The sequence below is a fragment of the Saccopteryx leptura genome, chromosome 1 (genome assembly GCF_036850995.1).
Source record: "Saccopteryx leptura isolate mSacLep1 chromosome 1, mSacLep1_pri_phased_curated, whole genome shotgun sequence".
NCBI lineage: Eukaryota > Metazoa > Chordata > Mammalia > Chiroptera > Emballonuridae > Saccopteryx > Saccopteryx leptura.
Window position 1 is genome coordinate 143,690,211 of NC_089503.1, and position 22,914 is coordinate 143,713,124.

Below are 22,914 nucleotides of genomic sequence, written 5' to 3' on the forward strand. Positions count from 1 at the left end.
ATCCAAGTCCCCCAATTTCTCTATGAGTAATAATAATTCATGGATTACCATTCACTGCTCTAGGCAGTTTTCACATATTAACGCAATCTTCCCTATAAACCTATGTTACAGATATTACTCTATTTTACAGATAAAAAAAATTGAGGTACAGAAACCCCAAATGACACAATTAGTAAGTGGCAGGCTTGAGATTCAAACCAAGACAGGCACTGGAACTCACGTTCCTAAGCTTTTAGCAACAGAAAAGCAATTCTAATGAGGACTAATCCTCCCTTTGCGCTACGAGAATCCGCTGTGTCCCCAAGGCCCATAGGTGGCGCTGCAAGGACAGGCAAACGCGCAGGCCCAGTCAATGGGAGAGGTGGATAGGGAACGCGGATTAGATTCTTCACCCCACATTGGGAGGAGCCTAAGGAAGGGCCGGGGAAAGCGAGAGTTCTGTAGTACGCAGGCGCGGGCCTGGGCAGTACCCCGGGAGTGAGGGCTGCTGGGCCCGATGACGTGGCCTGGCAACGTCCGCTACAGTGCGCCTCCCGGGAACCCGGTGCTGCCGGAACTGTCCCCGGCCTAGTCCGACGTGATTGTGCTCGTGAGCCGGTTCTGGGGGCAGCGGTGGCGGCGGCGGTGACCCGGCCTACGGGAATCGAACGGGGCCACTGCCATGGGAGAGTGATGTGCATGCGCCCGCTGTTCCGCGGCAGCGGCAAGACATGAGGAGACCCCGCGGCCGGGGCAGCGGCGGCGGCTCCTGAGCCCCGGGATGGAGGAGAAATACAGCGGGGACGTGCTTGCCGGCCCCGGCGGCGGCGGCGGCGGCGCTGGCGGCGGCCTCGGGCCGGTGGACATGCCCAGCGCTCGGTAAGGGACCTCGGGAGCCTCTGCCACCGGTGCCTGCGCTCGCGGGCTCGCTCGCTGGTGGACATGGACGGCGGAGTGGCCGCTCCAGACACACCTTCCCCAGCCGCTGCCCTGGACTCCACCCGGGTGGCGCGGGGACCAGCGCCCTTCTCCACCCCTGACAGACCCAAATGCCCTCCGTCCTCTCCCTCTGCTTCCAGGCTGCTTCTAGCTTTCATTGGCTCCTCCGTTCCCCGCTGCAGAATGAATGCCCTCCTACTCAGGAAGGTTCTGCTTGAACCTGTGGTTTTCAGGACACCCCGTTAACCTTAGAACTGCCACTCACTCATTTCACGTGAGAGGTTTTTCTGAGCCAAGAGGAGTGTTTCTCTTGGCTGTTTCTCCCTAACATAGTAGTTTAGTGAGTACTTAACTTTCCTGACATCTTCCCGCATAAATTAGGGGAAAGTCACCATCGTATCTTCAGGCGAGGAAACCAGAGCCCAGATGAACTTCAACGTTCAGGTTAACTCCGCACGCACATCAAGAATCCAGCCCGTCATCTAATTTTCTTTTCGTTTGGTCATTTTATTGTTAAATAAGAAATGTGTTCCCATTGTAAAAAAAAAAAAAAAAAATTCAGACAGTACAAAAATTCAAAGTAAAAAGCGAAAATTCCTCTTTACCCTCCCGCCAAAGTCCCCACTGACCCCCAAGAGGTAAATACAGTGACAGCGTTTAAGTGTCCTTGACCTGTTCTGAGTTTTGAGGTCGTGTCGAAGATGCATGAAATACGGCCCAGCAATATAGTTGGAACTGATATTCATTGCCTTCAGTTTCAATGAAGGTTTTATCGTTCTGGAATTACTTGCATTGAGACTTAAAGGTTGCTTTGATAAAGTCTTTAAAACAATAGAAATAGCATTACTAGCAACTAGTTTTGGTGAAAAGAAAGGAATACAGAGTGCTGGAACAGAACTTAAATCAACTCCATTTTTGTAGTACAAGTTTAATTTTCTCATCTATTTTAAGCAACTCCTTTTGTAAATAACAGCATTTCACATATTGACTGCAACATAACTAAATGCAATAGACAATTCTGGCCTGGATTTGGTACTGGGGGGAGGGAGGGATGCTATAAATGATAGTACTAGGTCAGTTGACAAAAATGAACTATGGATGATAGATTAAAATATTATATTAATCTTAAATTTCCTGAAGAAGGTAACTGCTGATATTATACCAGAAGGTCTATATGCTTAGGAAATACAGGTATTTAGGGGTAAAGAAACATAATGTATGTGTCTTAAATAAATAGTTTGAAAAAAACAAAATCACTGTATTTAGAGAGAGAGAGATAAGGCAAATGGAACAATACATTGACAATGAGGGAATCTAGTTAAAGGGTATACTATTGCAACTTTTCTGTAAACTTGAAGTTATTTCTAACTAAGCAGTTTAAAATTGTTATTCACTCAAGAGCTTATCATCTTGGGCAATGGTCCCCAACCCCCAGATTATATAAGAATAAATAACTTATATTATTTCCATTTTATTTATATTTAAGTTTGAACGATTCCCTCTGTTCCATCCGTCTAAGACTCAGTCTTGATGCTTGATTCGGTCACGTGATACATTTATCCGTCCCACCCTAAAGCCAGCCCGTGAAAATATTTTCTGACATTAAACTGGTCCGTGACCCAAAAAATGTTGGGGACCACTGATCTTGGGTGGATGTGGGAAACAGTCCTTTGCCATCTAATTTGCATTATTTACTTAGCATAGCTGCCCTTCTATTATAGTTCATTTCAGAATCAAATTCAACTCAGGACTGATTGAATTTTGAATAGATTCTAGGTTGTAAGAGTTTTCCTTTATAAAGACTAAAAATCGGCCCCGGCCAGTTGGCTCAGTGGTAGAGCATCGGCTTGGCGTGCGGGAGTCCCGGGTTCGATTCCTGGCCAGGGCACACAGGAGAAGCACCCATCTGCTTCTCCACCTCTCCCTCTCTCCTTCCTCTCTGTCTCTCTCTTCCCCTCCCGCAGCCAAGGCTCCATTGGAGCAAAGTTGCCCCAGGCGCTGAGGATGGCTCTGTGGCCTCTGCCTCAGGCTCTAGAATGTCTCTGATTGCGGCAGAGCGATGCCCCAGATGAGCAGAGAGCATCGCCCCTTGGTGGGCATGCCGGGTGGATCCCGGTCGGGCACGTGTGGGAGTCTGTCTGACTGCCTCCCTGTTTCCAAATTCAGAAAAAAAAGAAAAAGAAAAGACTAAAAATCAAATACTGGTATAATCTGCAAGAAAAACTAATTGACAAATCCTTTAATTGGGGGCTTTTTTATGTGTGATTCACTAATATGAATTGTTCTAAATGTTTCTATTTTGGGATCAATAAGTCCTCTGCAGAAAAGGGCAGAGGGTGACATCCAGCATTTATTGAGCAACTCCTATGTTCCAAATGCTTTGAATACAGCATCTCACTTAACCTTTACCACAGTGCTACATACAGACTAAGTAGTGTTGTTCTTGTTTCACAAATGAGGAAACAGATATAGAAAAGTTAAGCAAATTTTCCAAGGTCACAAACCTAATCACTGAACTGGGGGTCAGATATCCCAAACCCCATGCATAGTGCCTTCTACATAGTAAACACCTGAATATTTATTGAATAAGTCGTATTTGAATTACACAGGTTTTGTTTGTTTGTTTGTTTGTTTGTTTTAAACTGGAGAAATGTGAGCTGTTGCAGTGGGGAAAACCCAAGAAACTGGTTTGAACCCAAACCCAAATTTCAGTAATTCCAGGTTTACAGACCAGAGACTTTTCTCACCCTTGACAGAAAAGACCAGTGATACCTCTGATGAGACAGTTAATGGCAAATAATGATTTTTAAGTTGGGGGTGTGGTTTTGCTCCCCTTCAGTTGCTCAGAGAGTCCATCAGTGGCTCAAGGACCACTGAAGAGCCTCTTTTTACTCTCCCCTCATCTTTCCTTTCTGTAAATAAAGTTGTTTCCCTCTGTAATATGAATTAGGAAGGTCTACTTAGTAATATATATATATGGTTACTTAGCCTTAGTAAGTCATCTTTAGCCCAACAGAAAGACTTCATTAATTAAGACTTGAAAAATCAAAGTATACAACTTTTGAAATCAGGAAATAAGTTTTCTAATTTAATATGGTAACAAAAGATCTTCAATATGTATTATGTTAAAAGTCACAAAGCCGTCCTGGCCGGTTGGCTCAGTGGTAGAGCGTTGGCCCAGCATGTGGAAGTCCAGGGTTCAATTCCCAGCCAGGGCACACAGGAGAAGTGCCCATCTGCTTCTCCACCCTTCCCCCTCTCCTTCCTCTCTATCTCTTCCCCTCCCACAGCCAAGCTTCCATTGGAGCAAAGTTGGCCCAGGCGCTGAGGATGGCTCCATGGCCTCCGCCTCAGGTACTAGAATGGCTCCAGCTGCTGTGGAACAATGCCTCAGAGGGGCCGAGCATCGCCCCCTGGTGGGTATGCCAGGTGGATCCCAGTCCAGCATATGCAGGAGTCTGTCTGCCTCCCCACTTTTCACTTCAGAAAAATACAAAAAAAAGTCACAAAACTGCCTGACCAGGTGGTGGAGCAGTGGACTCAGGTTCAAACCTTTGTGGTCGCTGGCTTGAGCATGGAATCATAGACATGACCCCATGGTCACTAGTTTGAGCCTAAAGGTCACAGGCTTGACGCCCAAGGTCCCTGGCTTGAGCCCAAGGTTGCTGGCTTGAGCAAGGGGTCACTAGCTCTACTGGAGCGCCCCCCCAATCAAGGCATATATAAGAAAGCCGTCATTGAACAACAAAGGTGCCTCAATGAAGAATTAATGCTTCTTATCTCTCTCCCTTCCTGTCTGTCCCTGTCTATCTCTGTCTCTGTCCAAAAAAAAAAAAGTCACAAAGCCATATAAAAAATGTGTTCAATAATGAATATGTGGATGTATCTAAAATATATGTGTCCATTCTTGGAGATGCAAAGGAAAAGGTTTAGAAGGATGTATGTACCCAGTTGCTCACCTATGAGGAAAAAATTGGGAATGATTTTATTTAAAACTTTTTAAACAACCAGCTACTCAAGAATTAGTTTTGTAATCTCTTTTTCTAATGAAAAGAGGAATAAAGGAAATTAGTGTCAGAAAGATCATAAAGTAGCCTGACTGGTGGTGCTGCAGTGGATAGAGTAGACCTGGGATGCTGAGGACCCAAGTTCAAAACCCCAAGGTCACTGGCTTGAGTACGGGCTCATCTGGCTTGAGCACAGGTTCACCAGCTAAAGCACTGGGTCACCAGCTTGAGTATGGGATCACTGAAATAATCCTAGGGTTGCTGGCTTGAGCAAGGGGTCACTGGCTCAGCCTGAGTTCCGCCCCACCCTCACCCCATCAAGGCATGTATAAGAAGCAATCAGTGAACAACTAAAGTGACATAACTATGAGTTGGTGCTTCTCATATCTCTCCCTTCCTGCCCGTCTGTCTGTCTCTACCTCTCTCTCTCTCTCTCTCTCTTCCTATGCCCCTCCTTTCCTCCCTCCCATTAAAAAAAAATCATAAAGTAACATATTACCAAGAACTGTTTTACTTAATGTTCCATATGACTAAATCTTGCCATTAAAGTGCCAAATTTATAGTTTTTTTAATATTTTAAACAAAAACTATTTTTCCATATTGCTCCTATCTTCTTAAAACAAGTACATTAAATATAATTTACTGTTTCCTTAATGACTTCTGCTCATTTTGAGCATAATCTGGTGAACTGAGGTTAAAATACAGTCATTTGTTCAACAGTTCCTTCCTGGTGCTAGCGTTTTGCATATGTTGCTCTCTGTACTTTGAAATACCCTTTCCCCTTCCTTGCTTAAGACTTCCTACTTAGTCCTTGTATGCACACTTGCACATCTCAAACTCTAAAGATGATTGTTGCTTCCCTAGTTAACAATTACATAGCTGCTTCCACATCTAGTCCTTTAGAACTGTTACTTACCTAGATCACATGTTTTCTGCCTATCTTTCTAAAACCTCAACTGCTGAAGTCAGGATCTATGTATTTAGTGTCTTGGATAGCACCTAGAAATGTGTTTAGCTGACGTAACCAAACTAAAAAAGCTTTAAACAAATTGGAACATATCCTTACATCAAAGAAACCAGGAGTTGCTGGTATTTGTTCCGCTCCCTAGTAATACCATCCGGGACTAGTTTCTTATCTTTGCTCTCTGCCATCGTAAGTGTGGCTTTCATATTCAGGTTCATAAAATGGATAACTTTTTTTTAGATGAGTCTTAGACAAAAGTTCTCCCTTGAAGGCAGAAAAAAAAGGTAAAAGAAGTAGTACTAGCTACATCTTGCCCTTTCATCAGGAAAAGGCTGTACCTGAAGCCACCCAGTCAGCCCTCCCTTGGGTCTCACTGGCCACATATGGCATCTAGCATATTAAGTAAAGTGTGAAAGGATATTTGAAGAATGGCTAAATAGCCCCATGAGGGATGTACAAGGCTCTTTGCTGATATTAAGATTTCCCAGACTGCTGTGATGTTTAATGTACCACTATTTTTCCCATCTGTTTTTTGCTTCCCTGCCTTGTCCACAGTGTTGTTCCTTGTGTCTGTGTTTCTATCCTGCTGCTTTATTTTTACACCTAGTTAAGAGCTAAAGGAGGTTTAAGCTTTCCTCTACTTGATTTCTTTTCTTTATTTAGAATTTATGGCTGAGTTGCTGGTATTTAAGTTGCCTGAAGCGTGACTGCCTTTTATGTTCTACCATATATTACTGTACTAAATATATTACTGTAGTAGGTATTACTGTATTACGTAAGTATAATTGTAGAGTTAGCATTCATTCATTTGGTAAATGTTTGCTGAACACATTATGCAAGTCCCTGAATTGGAAGCTGAATAAACAAAGGCTTTCTAGCTCAACTGTTATTTTTATTGGCTAATTATGAATTGCTACTATGACCAGAGTATTCAATTAGCATTAATACAGTTTACTTATGTCTATATTACTTTTCTATTACTTAAATGGGCCAATATCCAAATTAATCCTAGATTTTAGTATACATTTTGTCCTTCTTATCTGAGATGATTTTACTGTTAATGCGTGCTGATATGAGTTGGAAACAGTTTGAAGATGGGAACTATCAAAGCCTTTTGGATAAACTGTGATTTCCTGTGTGACATATTGAAAAGAGCATATTTAAGAGACATGGGCTTGACACTAGCTTACTCAGTGGCCTCAACTTTCCTTATTTGGGTTTTTGTTTGTTTCATTTTTGGTTTATATATGTTTATGGTTTTTATAATGCAGAAAAACCCTACTACTTAATATAAAAAACAAAGATTACAGAGTTCTTGTGATTTCAATGATACTGAAATTTGTTTCTGTTTTTATTTTTCAGATTAATGAAATACATTGTTTTACTGTGTTTCACAAAAATTTTGAAGGCAGTGGGACTTTTTGAATCATATGATCTCTTAAAAGCAGTTCATGTTGTTCAGTTCATTTTTATATTAAAACTTGGGTGAGTGTATATGGTTCTCTTTTCCTTAATGTTTTTTATTTCTTTGAAAATCCTGTTTTAACTGAGTATCTTTAGGAAACTTTACGTGTAATATTTAAAATAGAATCCCTACAGTTAGCAGTACAAAGAGATTCATTTAAAAAAAAAAGAAGAAAAGGATTGTTATACTGTGATAGCTTGCCAAAACAAAGACTTTTGCCTTAATTTATGATAATGAGGTTTTTGCACATTTCTGGTTTAATTGAAGACAAGCTAGATTCTTACTCTGCTTCAGCAACAATCTGTTGCAGTTATATCTCTTGTCAGCCAGCCTCTGAGAAGCTCCACTATGTACTCCTGAGGGAATAAGAAGCAAGCAAATGATGTCTTAGTTTTTTATAAAACTAGTTTTGTTTGACCTCACAGACTCCCTAACAGGGACTCAGGGACCCTAAGGATTCCCAGCCCATACCACTGGTGTAGTCCAGCCTTCCAGCAGGCATAGAATGTTACCTGAGACGTGTCTTGGTGTGGACATTCCTTATTTTCTAAGTTAAACCATACTGGGCTGTGTTCACTATATGTTCACTTTACAGTACAGGGTCCTCAAAGTATAAATTTTACATTATTCTGTATATAACACATTCTCTCTAAATAAAGATTTTTCAGGACCTTGCAATTGATAGTGATCACCCTCTCTGTTAATGACTCCTGGGAGTATAATTTTAGTAATAATTATGGAAAGTGATAGTTAAGTAGGACATTTTAAGCACTATTTGTATGTCACAAAAATTAGGGGATATTTTATCACTTCATATTTATTTTGAAATATCCCCTAATTTTTGTGAGCAGTATATTTTTATGTAACAATTTTGGCACTGTGAAAGGTAAGGATATATAACTTTCTTCATTTTTATTATTTCAAGATTTGTTACTACTAAATTTTGGAGAAAATTAGAATTATTTTCTTTGGTATTCCAAAGCATGAAAAAATAAGAGATTTCTTTTCTTTTGTGGCTTGTGAACTGGTTCAGAAGGCAGTTACAAAGGAAGAGTTCCCAAAAGGTTGCAGTGGAAGCCGGACTAAAATAAGTGTTGTTCTCCAGTTTAATTTCTTTAGAGGTTAACATAACTTTCAAATTCTAGAATATTTGACTAAAATAAGTGTCTTAAAACCATACCTTGTATGTAAGATTGATTAATATATTAATGTTTTAATATTCACAGGACTACATTTCTTATGGTTTTGTTTCAAAAGCCATTTTCTTCTGGAAAAAGTATTACCAAACACCAGGTGAGTTTTTTGCAGAATCATTTTTTCCTAGCTGCTTCCCATTTATTGGGCCAGATGACAATGCTCTTTCCTTGATCAGGGTTACTTAATGAATAATTTAAGTGCAAAGCAGAACATTTCCATAGTTAGCTTGTCTGTTCAGAATTGGAGCTTCAAGAATGAACTATAAAGTGCTAAGATAATAGAATGTTCAAAAATGCAGAAGAGAATAGAAACTTTTTAAAGCACACATATAATTATTTTCTTTAGTACAGGATTCTTATTCTGAAGGATTTACAAATCGGGCATGAGCCTAGTACAAATGTCATTGGGAGGCAGATAAACCATAGGAGTTAAGAATGAGGCCTCTGCCTGACTGGTCATGGTAGATAGAGCATCGACCTGGGACACTGAAGTTCCAGGGTCAGAGCCCCAAGTTCACCAGCTTGAGCACTGGTTCATCTGGCTCGAGCGTGGAGTCATCAACATGATCCCATAGTCATTGGCTTGAGCCCTTTTGCGCAAGGGGTCACTGGCTTAGTTGGACACTACCCCCCCCCCCCAGTCAAGGCACATATGAGAAGCCATCAATGAACAACTAAAGTGATGCAACTACAAGTTCATGCTTCTCATCTCTTTCCCTTCCTGTGTCTGTCTGCCTCTCTCTCTCTAAAAATAAAAAAGAAGGAGGACTCTGAACCTGAGCATTGACCCAGATCACTGAGGTCATTGGTTCAAAGCCTGAAGTTGCTGGCGCAGGCTTGAGTGTGGGATCCTCGACACAATGCAAAGGTCACTGGCTTGACAAGCAAGGGGTTGCTGGCTCGAAGTTGCTAGTCTGATCCCCAGTCAGAGCACATATGAGAAACAATGCACAGCTAAATTAAGCAATTAGAGTTGGTGCTTCTCTCTCTCTCTCTCCCTCCCTCCCTCTCTCCCCTCCTCTCAAAGAAAAAAAAAAGAATAAGGTCTCTGGGGTCAGACAAATTCATGCTCTGTTTGTCCTACTTACTAAATCTTATTTTGAGCAAGTTACTTAATTTCTCTACCGTAATTGTCTCACCTGTTAAGTGGAGATAATTCCTCCCTTTTTTAGGAATAAATGAATTAATACATGTAAAATTCTTAAAATAATGTCTGGCATATAGTGAGTATGTAATACATATTAGCTATAACCCTCATTATCATTATCATTATTCCCCTTTTAGACATCTGAGGTTCAAAATCATACCAAAAATATCCTTTATTCTGCATAATCATCTCACATTATTACCTGTTTGGATAGTAGTTATACCTTACAGCAGTGGTCCCCAACCTTTTTTGGGCCACGGACCAGTTTAATGTCAAAAAATATTTTCACGGACTCACCTTTAGGGTGATACGGATAAATGTATCACATGACCGAATCAAGCATCAAGACTGAGTCTTAGACGGATGTAACAGGGGGAATCTAGTCATTTTTTAAAAATAAAATGTCGTTCAGACTTAAATATAAATAAAACGGAAATAATGTAAGTTATTTATTCTTTCTCTGCGGACCGGTACCAAATGGCCCACGGACTGGTACCAGTCTGCGGCCCAGGGGTTGGGGAACACTGGTTTACAGTATATTTGCTTTATGCCACAACTTGGAATCGGTGCCTTGATTTTTTATTAGAATGACAAATTTAAGTGCCTCTGTTTTAGAGACCAAGGATCTTTTTAAAAACATGATTAAGCCTGACCTGTGGTGGCGCAGTGGGTAAAAGCGTCGACCTGGAACGCTGAGGTCACCGGTTCGAAACCCCAGGCTTGCCTGGTCAAGGCACATAATGGGAGTTGATGCTTCCTGCTTCTCCCTCTGTTCTTTTTTTTTTTCCCCCTCTGTTCTTTCTATCTCTTTCCTCTCTCTGTCTCTTTCTCTTTCTGTGTCTCCTCTCTCTAAAAAAATCAATAAATAAAATGTAAAAAATAAATTGTAAAAAAAAAAATTAAAAAACAGGATTAATATTTTAAACTTTACCTTAATATTTTTTTCTCTTTTCAAATAATTGAAGCACTAAATATTTCTGACAGAAGAGACTTTAAAGACTATGACATTAAGTATTCCTAGCAAACCAGTGAGAAATTAATGGAAAAAACAGAAAATTATACTATATAGGAAAAGTTTTCAAGATCTAACAGACAGAAAACAGGAAATAGAATACTGTCTTGAAAATTGAAATTTATTTAAGGGAACTTTACATAATTATCTTGTTTAATTTCAAAATATGTAAATATTTAGCCTTTAAAATATTTGTTACCGTTATTATATTTTCCTGTATATATTATTTACAATTTTTAAATATTCAGTAAAAAAAAATGACTGAAATTTTTAATATTTTGTTTCCATTTATAGTGGATCAAAATATTTAAGCATGCAGTTGCTGGGTGTATCATTTCACTCTTGTGGTTTTTTGGCCTCACTCTTTGTGGACCACTAAGGTAAATAAAAATGCATATTTTGAATATTTATATTTCTTCATTTTGAATATTAGTTTTGTTCCATTAGATTTTATATAAAATATTTATCTAAGATTATGTACAAATGCTGCCCTGGCCAGATGCTCAGTTGGATAGAGCGTCATTGTGATGATATACAAAGGCTGTGGGTTCAATCCCTAGTCACAGCACATACGAGAACAGATTGATGTTTCTGTCTCTTTCTAAAATGAACCAATAAAATTTTTTAAAAAGTTATGTACAGATGCTTCTATAACTTCTATCGTATTGGGTACAACTCAACAAATATATATGAATATATTGAGTAACTCTTTAGTGTGTGGGCTAGTTCTTGTGAATTCCATTAACATATTATTTATGATCTGTCATAGGTATTTTAATAGTTAGGACTCCAGACAGTTTCAGGAAATATTTAGCGTAAGTGGGTTTTTTTAATTTTTCATGGATGATCCCTTCTAGCAGCTGATAAAATCAAACAATAAGGAAGAGAACAAAATCTTTAAAGACTTTTTCAACACAACTCTGAAAGTACTTTAGTGCTCACAGAAAATCTTTGAAAGATATGGTTGTAAACAAATGTCTGTGATTAGTGTGTCCATAATCAGATTTAAGATGAATTAACTCTCATTTCATATTCCCCTAGTCTTTATGTAAATAGGCCTGTTCAGGAGGGAAAATGCTTAAGGGTCACTTAACTTAATAAGAATTGTAACATGGGCAACTGCATAAGCATTCTTTCAATATTTTCTTCATTTCTAAAGGATTTACTTATTGAGTAAAAGTTTAAGAAAAAGTACCTTGCCATTTATGAGGGGGGAATATAAGGATGAGAGGTAAGGAGTAAGATGTAGGATGTTCTGAACAACCTCTCTCAGAATAGTGGCATGGACAGAGTAGAAAGTGATAGGTGGAAAATATTTTGTGAAACGCCCTTTCCCCTCTCCTGCTAGCCAATAGAACAGTTTGTGGGTTTGGGTCCCTTTGGCTTGTTTACCCTATACTTTGTCAGATGCAGAGTATGCATAGTTCCAGATGTCGTATCCCTGTCCATGATAGCACAGCATCCCGCAGTGGTGGGAAAGCTGGCTGAAACTTCTCAGCTTGGGGAGTGCTTTTTTAGTTTATATGATTGGTAGTATTGCTTATCTTCTCTAATAGTTTGCATTTCTTATTCATTATGTTTTAGTCTATATGTTACTAAGTCACTGTCCCTATGCGTTAGGATAAGAAAGGAAAGGGGAAAATTCTTAAATTCTTATTTGGCTCCTTATTGAGTCATCTACTTCCTGCTCTTAAAACCTCTCACACCACTAGCTCCTCTGACAACATTGCCCCTCTCATTTTTTTACTAAAACCATCACAATTTCTTGGTTAGAAAGACTCCTTTGGTGTTTCATAGACTGTCTTAATTTAGTTTAATGTTATTCTACCGACATATTTACATTCTTAAGTTATAATCTCCCAAATATTAATAGGACTTAAATTATTACTGCTGTGTTCTCATTATAGGCTTTGGGGTAAAGAGGAAAAGTGAAAAAAATTTTAATGAGCAGCTGAAAATTTGTTACTATTTAGATCCTATAAGCTTCATTTGGCTGGTGATAATATTTTTTAAATTTAAAAAAAATGTTTTATACTTTTTTTACTTATAAAAGAGTAAATATAAATAAATGTTTAAATAATAAAATGAACATTCATGTATCTGATACCCAGGCCCCAAAATAAAGCCTTACCAGTCAGTACCTTTGAAGCCCTCCTGATTGTATCTCCCTATCTCCCTTATGTAACCAGCATATTAAGTTTTTTTATTCTCCTTGTTTTCTTTATAGTTTTACCATATATGTACATATTTTTTTAATGTTGAACTTTGCAAGTTTTTTACTTTATATAAATACATTGCATGTATTTTTCTACAGCATACTTCTTTTTTAAGAGAGAGGAGGAGAGATAGACAGATTCCCACATGCACCCCAACCAGGATCCACCTGGCAACTCCCAGCTGGGGCCGATGCTTGAATCAGCTGAGCTATCTTTAGTGCCTGAGGCCATGCTCAGACCAACCAAGCTATCCTCAGCATCTGGGGCCTACACTCCTACCAGGTGAACCACTGGCTATAGAAAGAGGAAAAAAAGAGAGAGAAGGGAGAGAGGGAAGGGAAGAGAAGCAGATGGTCACTTCTCATGTGTGCCCTGACCAGGGATTGAACCAGGGATATCCACAGGCTGTACTGATGCTCTATCCACTGAGCAAACCAGCCAAGGCTGCAGTATAATTTTTATATTTTTTATTCAGTATTATGCTTGATATTTAACCATTTTTATCTGTTTAGTGTGTATGTATATATATATGGTTCTTTCGTTTTTTATGTTAGTTTTTAAAATATAATTCACATACCATGAAATTCATTCTTTTTGTTCTAGTCCATTTGGACTGCTATCACAAAATGCCATAGATTGAGGGTCTTATAAACAACACATTTATTTCCCACAGTTCTGGAGGCTGAGAAGTTCAATATCAAGATGAGGCAGATTCAGTGTCTGGTGAGGGATTGCTTCCTCATTCAAAGACAGCTGCCTTTTTGCTGTAACCCCACATGGTGGAAGGAGGAGGGAGGCTCTCTGTGGTCTCTTTTATAAGGCTCTAATTCTATTCACGAGGGCTCTGCCGTCATGCCTTAAACACCTCCCAAAGGCTCTCTACCTCCAGATACATTAAGGATTGGGAGCAACATATGAATGGGGGTGAGAGACACACAAACATTCAGTCTATAGCACTTTTAAAGTGTACATTTCTGTATTTCTTAGTGTATTCATTAACTTAATTCTTAATACTGTATAATAGTCCAGTAAAAGGATATATTCTAATTTACATCATCCAGTATCTTACCAGTGAGCATTTAGGTTGTTTCCAGTTTGGGGCTACTACTGCAACAATGTTGTTATCTTGTGTTTCCTGGCATACAGGGGCAAGAAATCTGTATGATACAATTCTATGAGTAATATTGTTAGGTATTTATAGTTTCAGCCTTTCTAAAGAAGATAATGCCAAAATATTTTCTGGAGCAGTTGTACCTATTATTTTTTCATGTTTTTATGAAATCAAGGAATTTATTTTTTTTTACTCTATTTGAATTAATGCTTTTTGATAAATATCAGATATATTTCATGAATGATAATATTTTACTTTTGTAGGACCTTGCTGCTATTTGAACACAGTGATATTGTTGTCATCTCACTACTCAGTGTTTTGTTCACTAGTTCGGGAGGAGGACCAGCAAAGGTAGCATTTTCCATTATTAGCAACTTGAAAATTGGAAGTATGCATGTGAAATGTTATCCAAATCAATAAAATAGTATTTTTTACCATTGAAAAGAATACAGGGGCTTTTTCTACTAATTTTAATTTTTCTTACAACATTTTTGTTTTTTACTTTTTTACATTATATATTCCTAGGAAGTTGCATAAATAGTAGAGTGGTCTTTGTGCCCTTCACTCAGTTTCAGTAGTAACTTCTTACTCAACTCATTTATACTGTTAAACCAGGAATTTAAAAAAAAAAAAAAAAAAAACAGGAAATTGACTTTCGTACAATCCATAGACCTTATTCAGACTTCACCAATTTTAAATACACTGTGTATGTGTGCATGTGTGTATGTATATGTAACCACCACCACAATCATAATACAGAACTGATTGATCACCACAAACATCTCCTTCCTGCTGCATCTGAACCCACCTCATTTTTAATCCCCATACATCAGTTTTGGAAAATACCAAAAAATTTGTTATATTTAAAGTCTGATGAACTTTTTTTTAAATTTTTTACTGAATTTATTAGGGTGACATTGGTTAATAAAATTATACAGGTTTCAGGTGTACGATCTATAATACATCATCTCTGTATATTGCATTGTGTGTTCACTACCCCAAGTCAGGTCTCCCTCCATCACCATCTATTCCCTCTCTTGATTTTGTTTTTGTTTTTTGATAAATAGTTTCATAACATTTTGCCAACAAGGCATCCCTGTTCATCTTACATATTATTGCTTTTTGGTAAACAAGTCATCAGTCTGTAATTTCAAGTTCTTACAATTACAGTATTTTTATTTCCCATATTAAATGTTTATTGTACGTGGTGCATTGTTCTAGTTATAGGGGAAAGAAAAAATAAAGACAAAGTATAATAGTTCCCTAGAACTTCAGGCTAAGTAATGGACACAGATGAATAAAATAAAGTGAACAAAGTAACACGCCAAGTAGAGCAGAGTGAGAGACTGTACCTTGCACATTGGATCATTAGTATTAAAAATGTACCACTGTTTAAACTTTCCCCCTACTCAGAGAGTACTCCAAAATAAATGTCAAGTGATTGAAGAGTTTGGTGGAAGATATTTATAAAAACATAGAATATAGATTGATAATTAATATGTGGGCAGAGAAGAACTTTCAAAGGATAAAGGCAGTTGAGAAAAAAATCTCAAAGTCACTTTGTAAGGTATATAAATGTCTAATCATTATGTTGTACACCTGAAACTAATATAATACTTTGTCAACAGTAGTTGAAAAATAAATTTTAAAATAAGTAATTTTTTAAATCACAAAAGGAAAATTCAGAACATTTGACTTCATAATGATTACAAGCTTCTACACAACAGAAATCATTATGCAAACAACAAACAGCAACAAATTGCCACAAACAAAAGTTTTTTTTGTGACATAGAGAGAGAGACAGAGAGGGACAGATAGGGACAGACAGGAAGGGAGAGAAATGAGAAGCATTAATTCTTTGTTGCGGCACCTTAGTTGTTCAAACGAAAGTTTTAATAAAATATAAATCAGCCTGACGAGGTGGTGATGCAATGGATAGAGCAGGGGTCCCCAAACTTTTTACACAGGGGGCCAGTTCACTGTCCCTCAGACCGTTGGAGGGCAGTACTCCAGGAGCACAGGATGCGGATGCTCCTCTCACTGACCATCAAAGAAAGAGGTGCCCCTTCCGGAAATGTGGCAGGGGGTGGATAAATGGCCTCAGAGGGCTGCATGCGGCCCGCAGGCCGTAGTTTGGGGACCCTGGGATAGAGTGTTGACCTGAGATGCTGAGGACCCAGGTTTGAAACCCTGAGGTCACCAGCTTGAGCGCGGGCTCATCCAGCTTGAGTGTGGAGTCGCTGCCTCAAGCATGGGATCATAGACATGACCCCATGCTCACTGCCTTGAGCCCAAAAGTCAATGGCTTGAAACCTAAGGTCACTGATTTGAGCCCAAGGTTACTGGCTATAGCAAGAGGTTACTTGCTCAGCTGAAGCACTCTCCCCTCACGTCAAGACAGGTATGAGAAGGCAGTCAGTGAACAACTAAAATGCTGCAACAAGTTGATGCTTCTCATCTCTCTCCCTTCCTGTCTGCCCCTGCCTATCCCTCTTCTCTCTCTCTCTCTTTCTCTTTCTCTCACTAAAAAAAAAATAATAAAATAAAATCTAAATCAGTTCAAAAAAATGCGTAAGACCCTCAACAAAAGTAAGCAAACAAGAAAAAACAACTCAGCCCTGGCCGGTTGGCTCAGTGGTAGAGCGTCGGCCTGGCATGCAGGAGTCCCGGGTTCGATTCCCAGCCAGGGCACACAGGAGAAGCGCCCATCTGCTTCTCCACCCCTCCCCCTCTCCTTCCTCTCTGTCTCTCTCTTCCCCTTCCGCAGCGAGGCTCCATTGGAGCAAAAGATGGCCCGGGAGCTGGGGATGGCTCCTTGGCCTCTGCCCCAGGCGCTAGAGTGGCTCTGGTCTCAACAGAGTGACGCCCCCTGGTGGGCAGAGCGTCGCCCCCTGGTGGGCGTGCCGGGTGGATCCTGGTCAGGCACATGCGGGAGTCTGTCTGACTGTCTCTCCCCGTTTCCAGCTTCAGAAAAATACAAAAAAAAAGAAAGAAAGAAAGAAAGAAAAAACAACTCACAAAAGAAAAACAAAGGACTCAAAACATTTTTTAAAATAAATTTTGCTGTACCAATAATCAGAAATGAAAGTATAGATCTTGCATATCCACTCAGTGTCAGTCATGAATCTCGGAATTTATCCAGGATTCAGTAGTATTTTTCCTTAGTTTGACTAACACTACAAAATTCTAGTTGCCCTCTTTGTTAATAAAAGATTACATTCTCCATATTTGAGTGTTGTTGATGTTGTCATATCCTGATTCAGTGAAAATTATGAAATTTTAAATTGTGTGATTTCTGAATACTGACTTTTGTCTAAGTATATCACAGTAATGATTTATCAAGTGTCATGGTAATCATGTAATAAGTAAAATAGGATCCTCACTTTTCATTTTAAATTTTTATTTAATGGAAGAACAGTATCTGGTATTTATACCTGTATATTTGTAAATATAGAATATATAATAACCCTATTTAGATTGCTTTTGTACCCTAAATTCTGAAGTATTTGCATAAACTAAGCTAGTATATCCTTTCTATAATATTCTTTTGTCAAAATCCTTTCCCTTGAATGAGAACATAGAAAGTTTATCAGCTTTTAAGTGCCTTAAACCAGGGGTCCCCAAACTTTTTACACAGGGGGCCAGTTTACTGTCCCTCAGACCATTGGAGGGCCGGACTATAAAAAAAAACTATGAACAAAATCCCTATGCACACTGCACATATCTTATTTTAAAGTAAAAAAAAAACAAAACAGGAACAAATACAATATTTAAAATAAAGAACAAGTAAATTTAAATCAACAAACTGACCAATATTTCAATGGGAACTATGCTCCTCTCACTGACCACCAATGAAAGAGGTGCCCCTTCCGGAAGTGCGGCGGGGGCCGGATAAATGGCCTCAGGGGGCCGCATGCGGCCCGCGGGCCATAGTTTGGGGACCCCTGCCTTAAACCTTTGCTAGATATTAGAAATAACTTTGCTAAATTTTCTTAACATGCCCTCTTAGTTCTTTGCCCTAGAAGAGTGGTAACTAGAATACTGATATTATTGTAAATTAACTGTCTTCTCTATCACTTACATGTTGTAGAATAAAATAAGTCCTTATTACTTATTATTTACCCACTTGGGCTTTTCAGCCAGAAGCAAAGTAACATTTGCAAAGAGTAATTTTGTACACAAAAACAGTTTGTGCATGGTAACATGGTTAGCCATGTTAGTAAGTAGACAATTGAAGTTGTCATTAGTATGTGTCTGAAATACCCTTAGAGTAAATAGCCTGCAGAATTTACTAGAGCTCTTTACCTTTTTCTTACTGTTAATATTGTATATTTATATTGTATATAGCAGTGGTAGTCAACCTGGTCCCTACCGCCCACTAGTGGGCATTCCAGCTTTCATGGTGGGCAGTAGTGGAGCAACCAAAGTATAAATAAAAAGATAGATTTAACTATAGTAAGTTGTTTTATAAAGATTTATTCTGCCAAACTTGGCAAAAATCCAACATAAAGTACTTCATAAGTAATTATTATATACTTTAACTTGCTGTAACTCTGCTTTATAAATTTTATAAAGTAAAGTTACTTCCCTACTTTATAAATCACCATTACTGTGGAACCAGTGGGCGGTTAGAAAATTTTACTACTAACAGAGATACAAAAGTGGGCGGTAGGTATAAAAAGTGAACGGTTGACTACCCCTGGTATATTGTATATGGACTCTAATAGATGTTATTTTACTTTAAATGTTTATTTGCAAAATGTTTTCTATAGCATTTGTATAATCGTGGTCTTAAAAATCAACTCTTGAAAAAGCCATTTTTAGATTATTCTCTTCATTTTCAGACAAGGGGAGCTGCTTTTTTCATTATTGCTGTGATCTGCCTCTTGCTTTTCGACAATGATGATCTCATGGCTAAAATGGCTGAACACCGTATCCTTTTACAATGGAGCCAAGTTATTTAGTCTTCTAGAAAAATAATAGACTGGAAGAATGGGAAATGGGGTGACTGAATTAAACTGTCAGAAATTTAGGGACAGGCCTGACCAGGCAGTGGCACAGTGGATAGAGCATCGGACTGGGACGTTGAGGACCCAGGTTCCAAACCCAAGGTCACTGGCTTGAGCACGGGCTCACTGGCTTGAGTGCAGGGTCACTGGCTTGAGTATTGGATCATAGAAATGACCCCATGAATGCTGGCTTGAGCCCAAAGGTCGCTGGCTTGAAGCCCAAGGTCACTGGCTTGAGCCCAAGGTCACTGGCTTGAGCAAGTGGTCACTCACTCTGCTGTAGCCCCCAGTCAGGCACATATGAGAAAGCAATCATTGAATAGCTAAGGTGCCACAACAAAGACCTGATGCTTCTCATCTCTCTCCCTTCCTGTCTGTCTGTCCCTATCTGTTCTTCTCTCTGACTCTATCTGTCAACGAAAGAAAGAAAGAGAGAGAGAGAAATAAATAAATAAATTTAGGGACAGTAAATATAGATTGTCCTCATGTTAAAAAAAAAATTATTTGCCGCTCAACAAAATCAATCCATTTGCTCCTTTGTCATTTAACAATTAAAATGGTTGTCTTAGATGTCATTGGCAATTATTAAATATAAACTCTTTTGAGATTAAATGAAAAACATTTGGCATCTTCTTGCCAGAAAAAAAAATGTTCAAATTTTTTAATTTGGTATTCATTTTCTTGCTCTAAATCAGGGGTCCCCAAACTTTTTACACAGGGGGCCAGTTCACTGTCCCTCAGACCATTGGAGGGCCGGACTCTAAAAAAAACTATGAACAAATCCCTATGCACACTGCATATATCTTATTTTAAAGTAAAAGAAACAAAACGGGAACAAATACAATATTTAAAATAAAGAACAAGTAAATTTAAATCAACAAACTGACCAGTATTTCAGTGGGAACTATGGGTTTGCTTTTGGCTAATGAGATGGTCAATGTGCTCCTCTCAATGACCACCAATGAAAGAGGTGCTTCTTCCAGAAGTGCAGCGGGGGCGGAAAAATGGCCTCAGGGGGCCGCATGCAGCCCACGGGCCATAGTTTGGGGACCCCTGCTCTAAATGATTGTTTTCAACTCAACTCCCACTCTTATGTAACCCCAACTTTCAAGTCAAATATGTGTTCATTTTTATCCATACATCTTTCTTTGCCAACTCCATTTAGCAGAACTCAGAACATCAGAACCAGATTTTTCTGGTTATAAATACTCACTGCATAAAAACTTCTTAGTTATCTAATATCAGTTTATTTTGTTACAGTTAAAGAGGGTGCCATGACTTTAAAACTCCAGATTGCTTGTCATATATCTATCCCCACCCCACCCCCAAAAAGCACACACACACACCGTCATTTGTTTTTTACTTGCTTTGTGGAGGGTTAAATGATCAATGACTTAGAAAAAGATATAGGACTAGTTTTAAATGTCATTCTAAAGAGCAACCTTAATTCCATTGGATAGGAGTGGTCCAAGGAGGGTCCTTGTCTTTGCCCCTTTGTCCTACTCATAGTAGGCATGGATATGTCTTTTGGAGGATAAATACTAAAATTTAACAACTACATTTTAAATACTATTATAATTGTTTTGGAGACAACAAAAGGAATACAACCCATCCAATTTATAAATCATATCCCAAAATTAAATTTTAAATTATATTTTTTTAATTTTTCCATTGATTTGAGAGAAAAAGGAAGGGGAGGGGAGGGGAAGAGAAGCATCAACTTGTTTCACTTCGTTGTGTACTCATTGATGGCTTCTCCTATGTGCCCTGACTTAGGAGTCAAACCTGGGACCTCTGGCGCTCCAGGATGATACTTTATCCACTGCGCCACCTGGCCAGGGCCATGTTTTGCTTTTAAGGAGAACTTTATTGAAAGTAGTCAGGTTTGGGGCACCCAGACTAGTCTGTAGTCAACCTAAAATAATGTACCAAAAATTCCAGGAGGACTTCAGAGTTCAGTGAGTTTTGTAATTTTTTCCTTTACTGCACCTCACTTAGCTGAAGGACATCATGACAGTGCTCTAACTCACATGCTTTACACAGCCATTGCCTTCTTAGGTGTAGCAGATCACAAGGTATGTTCTTTTCTTTTCTTGCTAATGTGATCAAAAGATTATGAAAAGTTACAGCAACTGTAACTTTAAAAGTGCATTTAAAATTAGTTATCAATAATTTACAATACTACCGGCCATTTAAGTAGTTCAGAAATTTGGGATATGGAAAAATATACTAGTTCATTTCTTCAAATATTATATATTTAAGGATTAAATGTTGGACTATGTTTATTACTCTTTTTTTTTCTTTTTGACTGTGTATATTTCTAATGAGACTTACCTAATTTTATTCATAGGGTGGAGTGTTGTTGCTAGTACTGGCTTTGTGTTGCAAAGTTGGTTTTCATACAGCTTCCAGAAAGCTCTCTGTAGATGTTGGTGGAGCCAAACGTCTTCAAGCTTTATCCCATCTTGTTTCTGTGCTTCTTTTATGTCCATGGGTCATTGTTCTTTCTGTGACAACTGAGGTAAGATCAAGAATTTATTGTTAATAAGTAAAATCAATTGCTATTACTTATAAATTTTAGTTCATAACATTATATTTTATTTCAATTTGAGGTTAAAAGTGGCTTAAATTATCATTTTTTTTTTAGTTAATTTTTTGTTTATAGAAAAATCAAATCAAGTACCATTACATTTATATATCCCTCCTATGCCAATGGCCCAAAGGAATCAGTTGAAACAATTTAATACCCAACATGTGTTAGGCACAAGGATTATGAGTCACATAGTGTTTCTAAAATTATCAAACACTAGTGGGTTTTTTTGTAATATTTTGAGGACTGTTGAGGAAATGTACCAATATTTTATCAATTTTTTATTTTGGCATTTGACAAATCATATTGAATCATGGGACTATTTATACGTAAAGGGATTATCTTAAACATCTTAAACGATGTGAACTTTATACCTGTATAATAGTGACAAAATTTTTTTTTTAATTTCTAGAGTAAAGTCGAGTCTTGGTTTTCTCTCATTATGCCTTTCACAACGGTTATCTTTTTTGTCACGATCCTGGATTTCTATGTCGAGTCCATTTGTTCAGTCAAAATGGATGTTTCCAAATGTGCCCGCTATGGATCCTTCCCCATTTTTATTAGTGCTCTACTTTTTGGAAATTTTTGGACACATCCAATAACAGACCAGCTTCGGGCTATGAACAAAGCAGCGCACCAGGACAGCACTGAACACGTCCTGTCTGGAGGAGTGGTAGTGAGCGCTATATTCTTCATTTTGTGTAAGCATTTTTCTCAGCAAATTTCTTCTTATGGATTCTGATGTTTACGTCATTTACTTAATTTGGGAAAGTATTGACTTCATGCATTTAGTGCTTACTGATACTGTGTTGGTAGCTTAAACTTTTAAACTTCTGTGATATCCTTTTTTTTTTCCCTCTTCCTTTAGCTGCTAACATCTTATCATCTCCCTCTAAGAAAGGAAAGAAAGGTACACTAATTGGATATTCTCCTGAAGGAACACCTCTTTATAACTTCATGGGTGATGCTTTTCAGCACAGCTCCCAATCCATCCCTAAGTTTATTAAGGAATCACTAAAACAGATACTTGAGGAGAATGACTCTAGGCAGATCTTTTACTTCTTGTGTTTGAATCTGGTAAGATTTTTAAATATTAGTACCATATCTTAAAAGCTTAATCTTTTAATTCTGACAACTCTGGTGTAATTTTAGTAATTTTCATATTTCCGGTAACTACAACTGGACTAAAATTACAATTTCTCTAAGTAGTAGAAAGATTACAGGATCATATTCAGACTAATTAAGCAAACAATCTTTGAGGCATTTTGGAAATGTCGGT

General features: G+C 38.4%; 1 protein-coding gene across 1 annotated transcript in view; it reads left to right on the forward strand.

Moving 5' to 3' along the window:
- Positions 1 to 458: 458 nt before the first annotated feature.
- The window catches only part of SLC30A5 (solute carrier family 30 member 5), a 41,050-nt gene continuing 18,594 nt past the window's right edge, over positions 459 to 22,914 (forward strand). The window contains exons 1-10 of the mRNA XM_066376409.1: positions 459 to 858; positions 7,252 to 7,374; positions 8,581 to 8,647; positions 11,004 to 11,089; positions 14,300 to 14,387; positions 18,881 to 18,968; positions 21,044 to 21,120; positions 21,396 to 21,566; positions 22,048 to 22,336; positions 22,504 to 22,712. Coding sequence (XP_066232506.1) covers positions 761 to 858; positions 7,252 to 7,374; positions 8,581 to 8,647; positions 11,004 to 11,089; positions 14,300 to 14,387; positions 18,881 to 18,968; positions 21,044 to 21,120; positions 21,396 to 21,566; positions 22,048 to 22,336; positions 22,504 to 22,712 — 1,296 coding nt within the window. The 5' untranslated portion in view covers positions 459 to 760. The remainder of the gene's footprint in view (positions 859 to 7,251; positions 7,375 to 8,580; positions 8,648 to 11,003; positions 11,090 to 14,299; positions 14,388 to 18,880; positions 18,969 to 21,043; positions 21,121 to 21,395; positions 21,567 to 22,047; positions 22,337 to 22,503; positions 22,713 to 22,914) is intronic.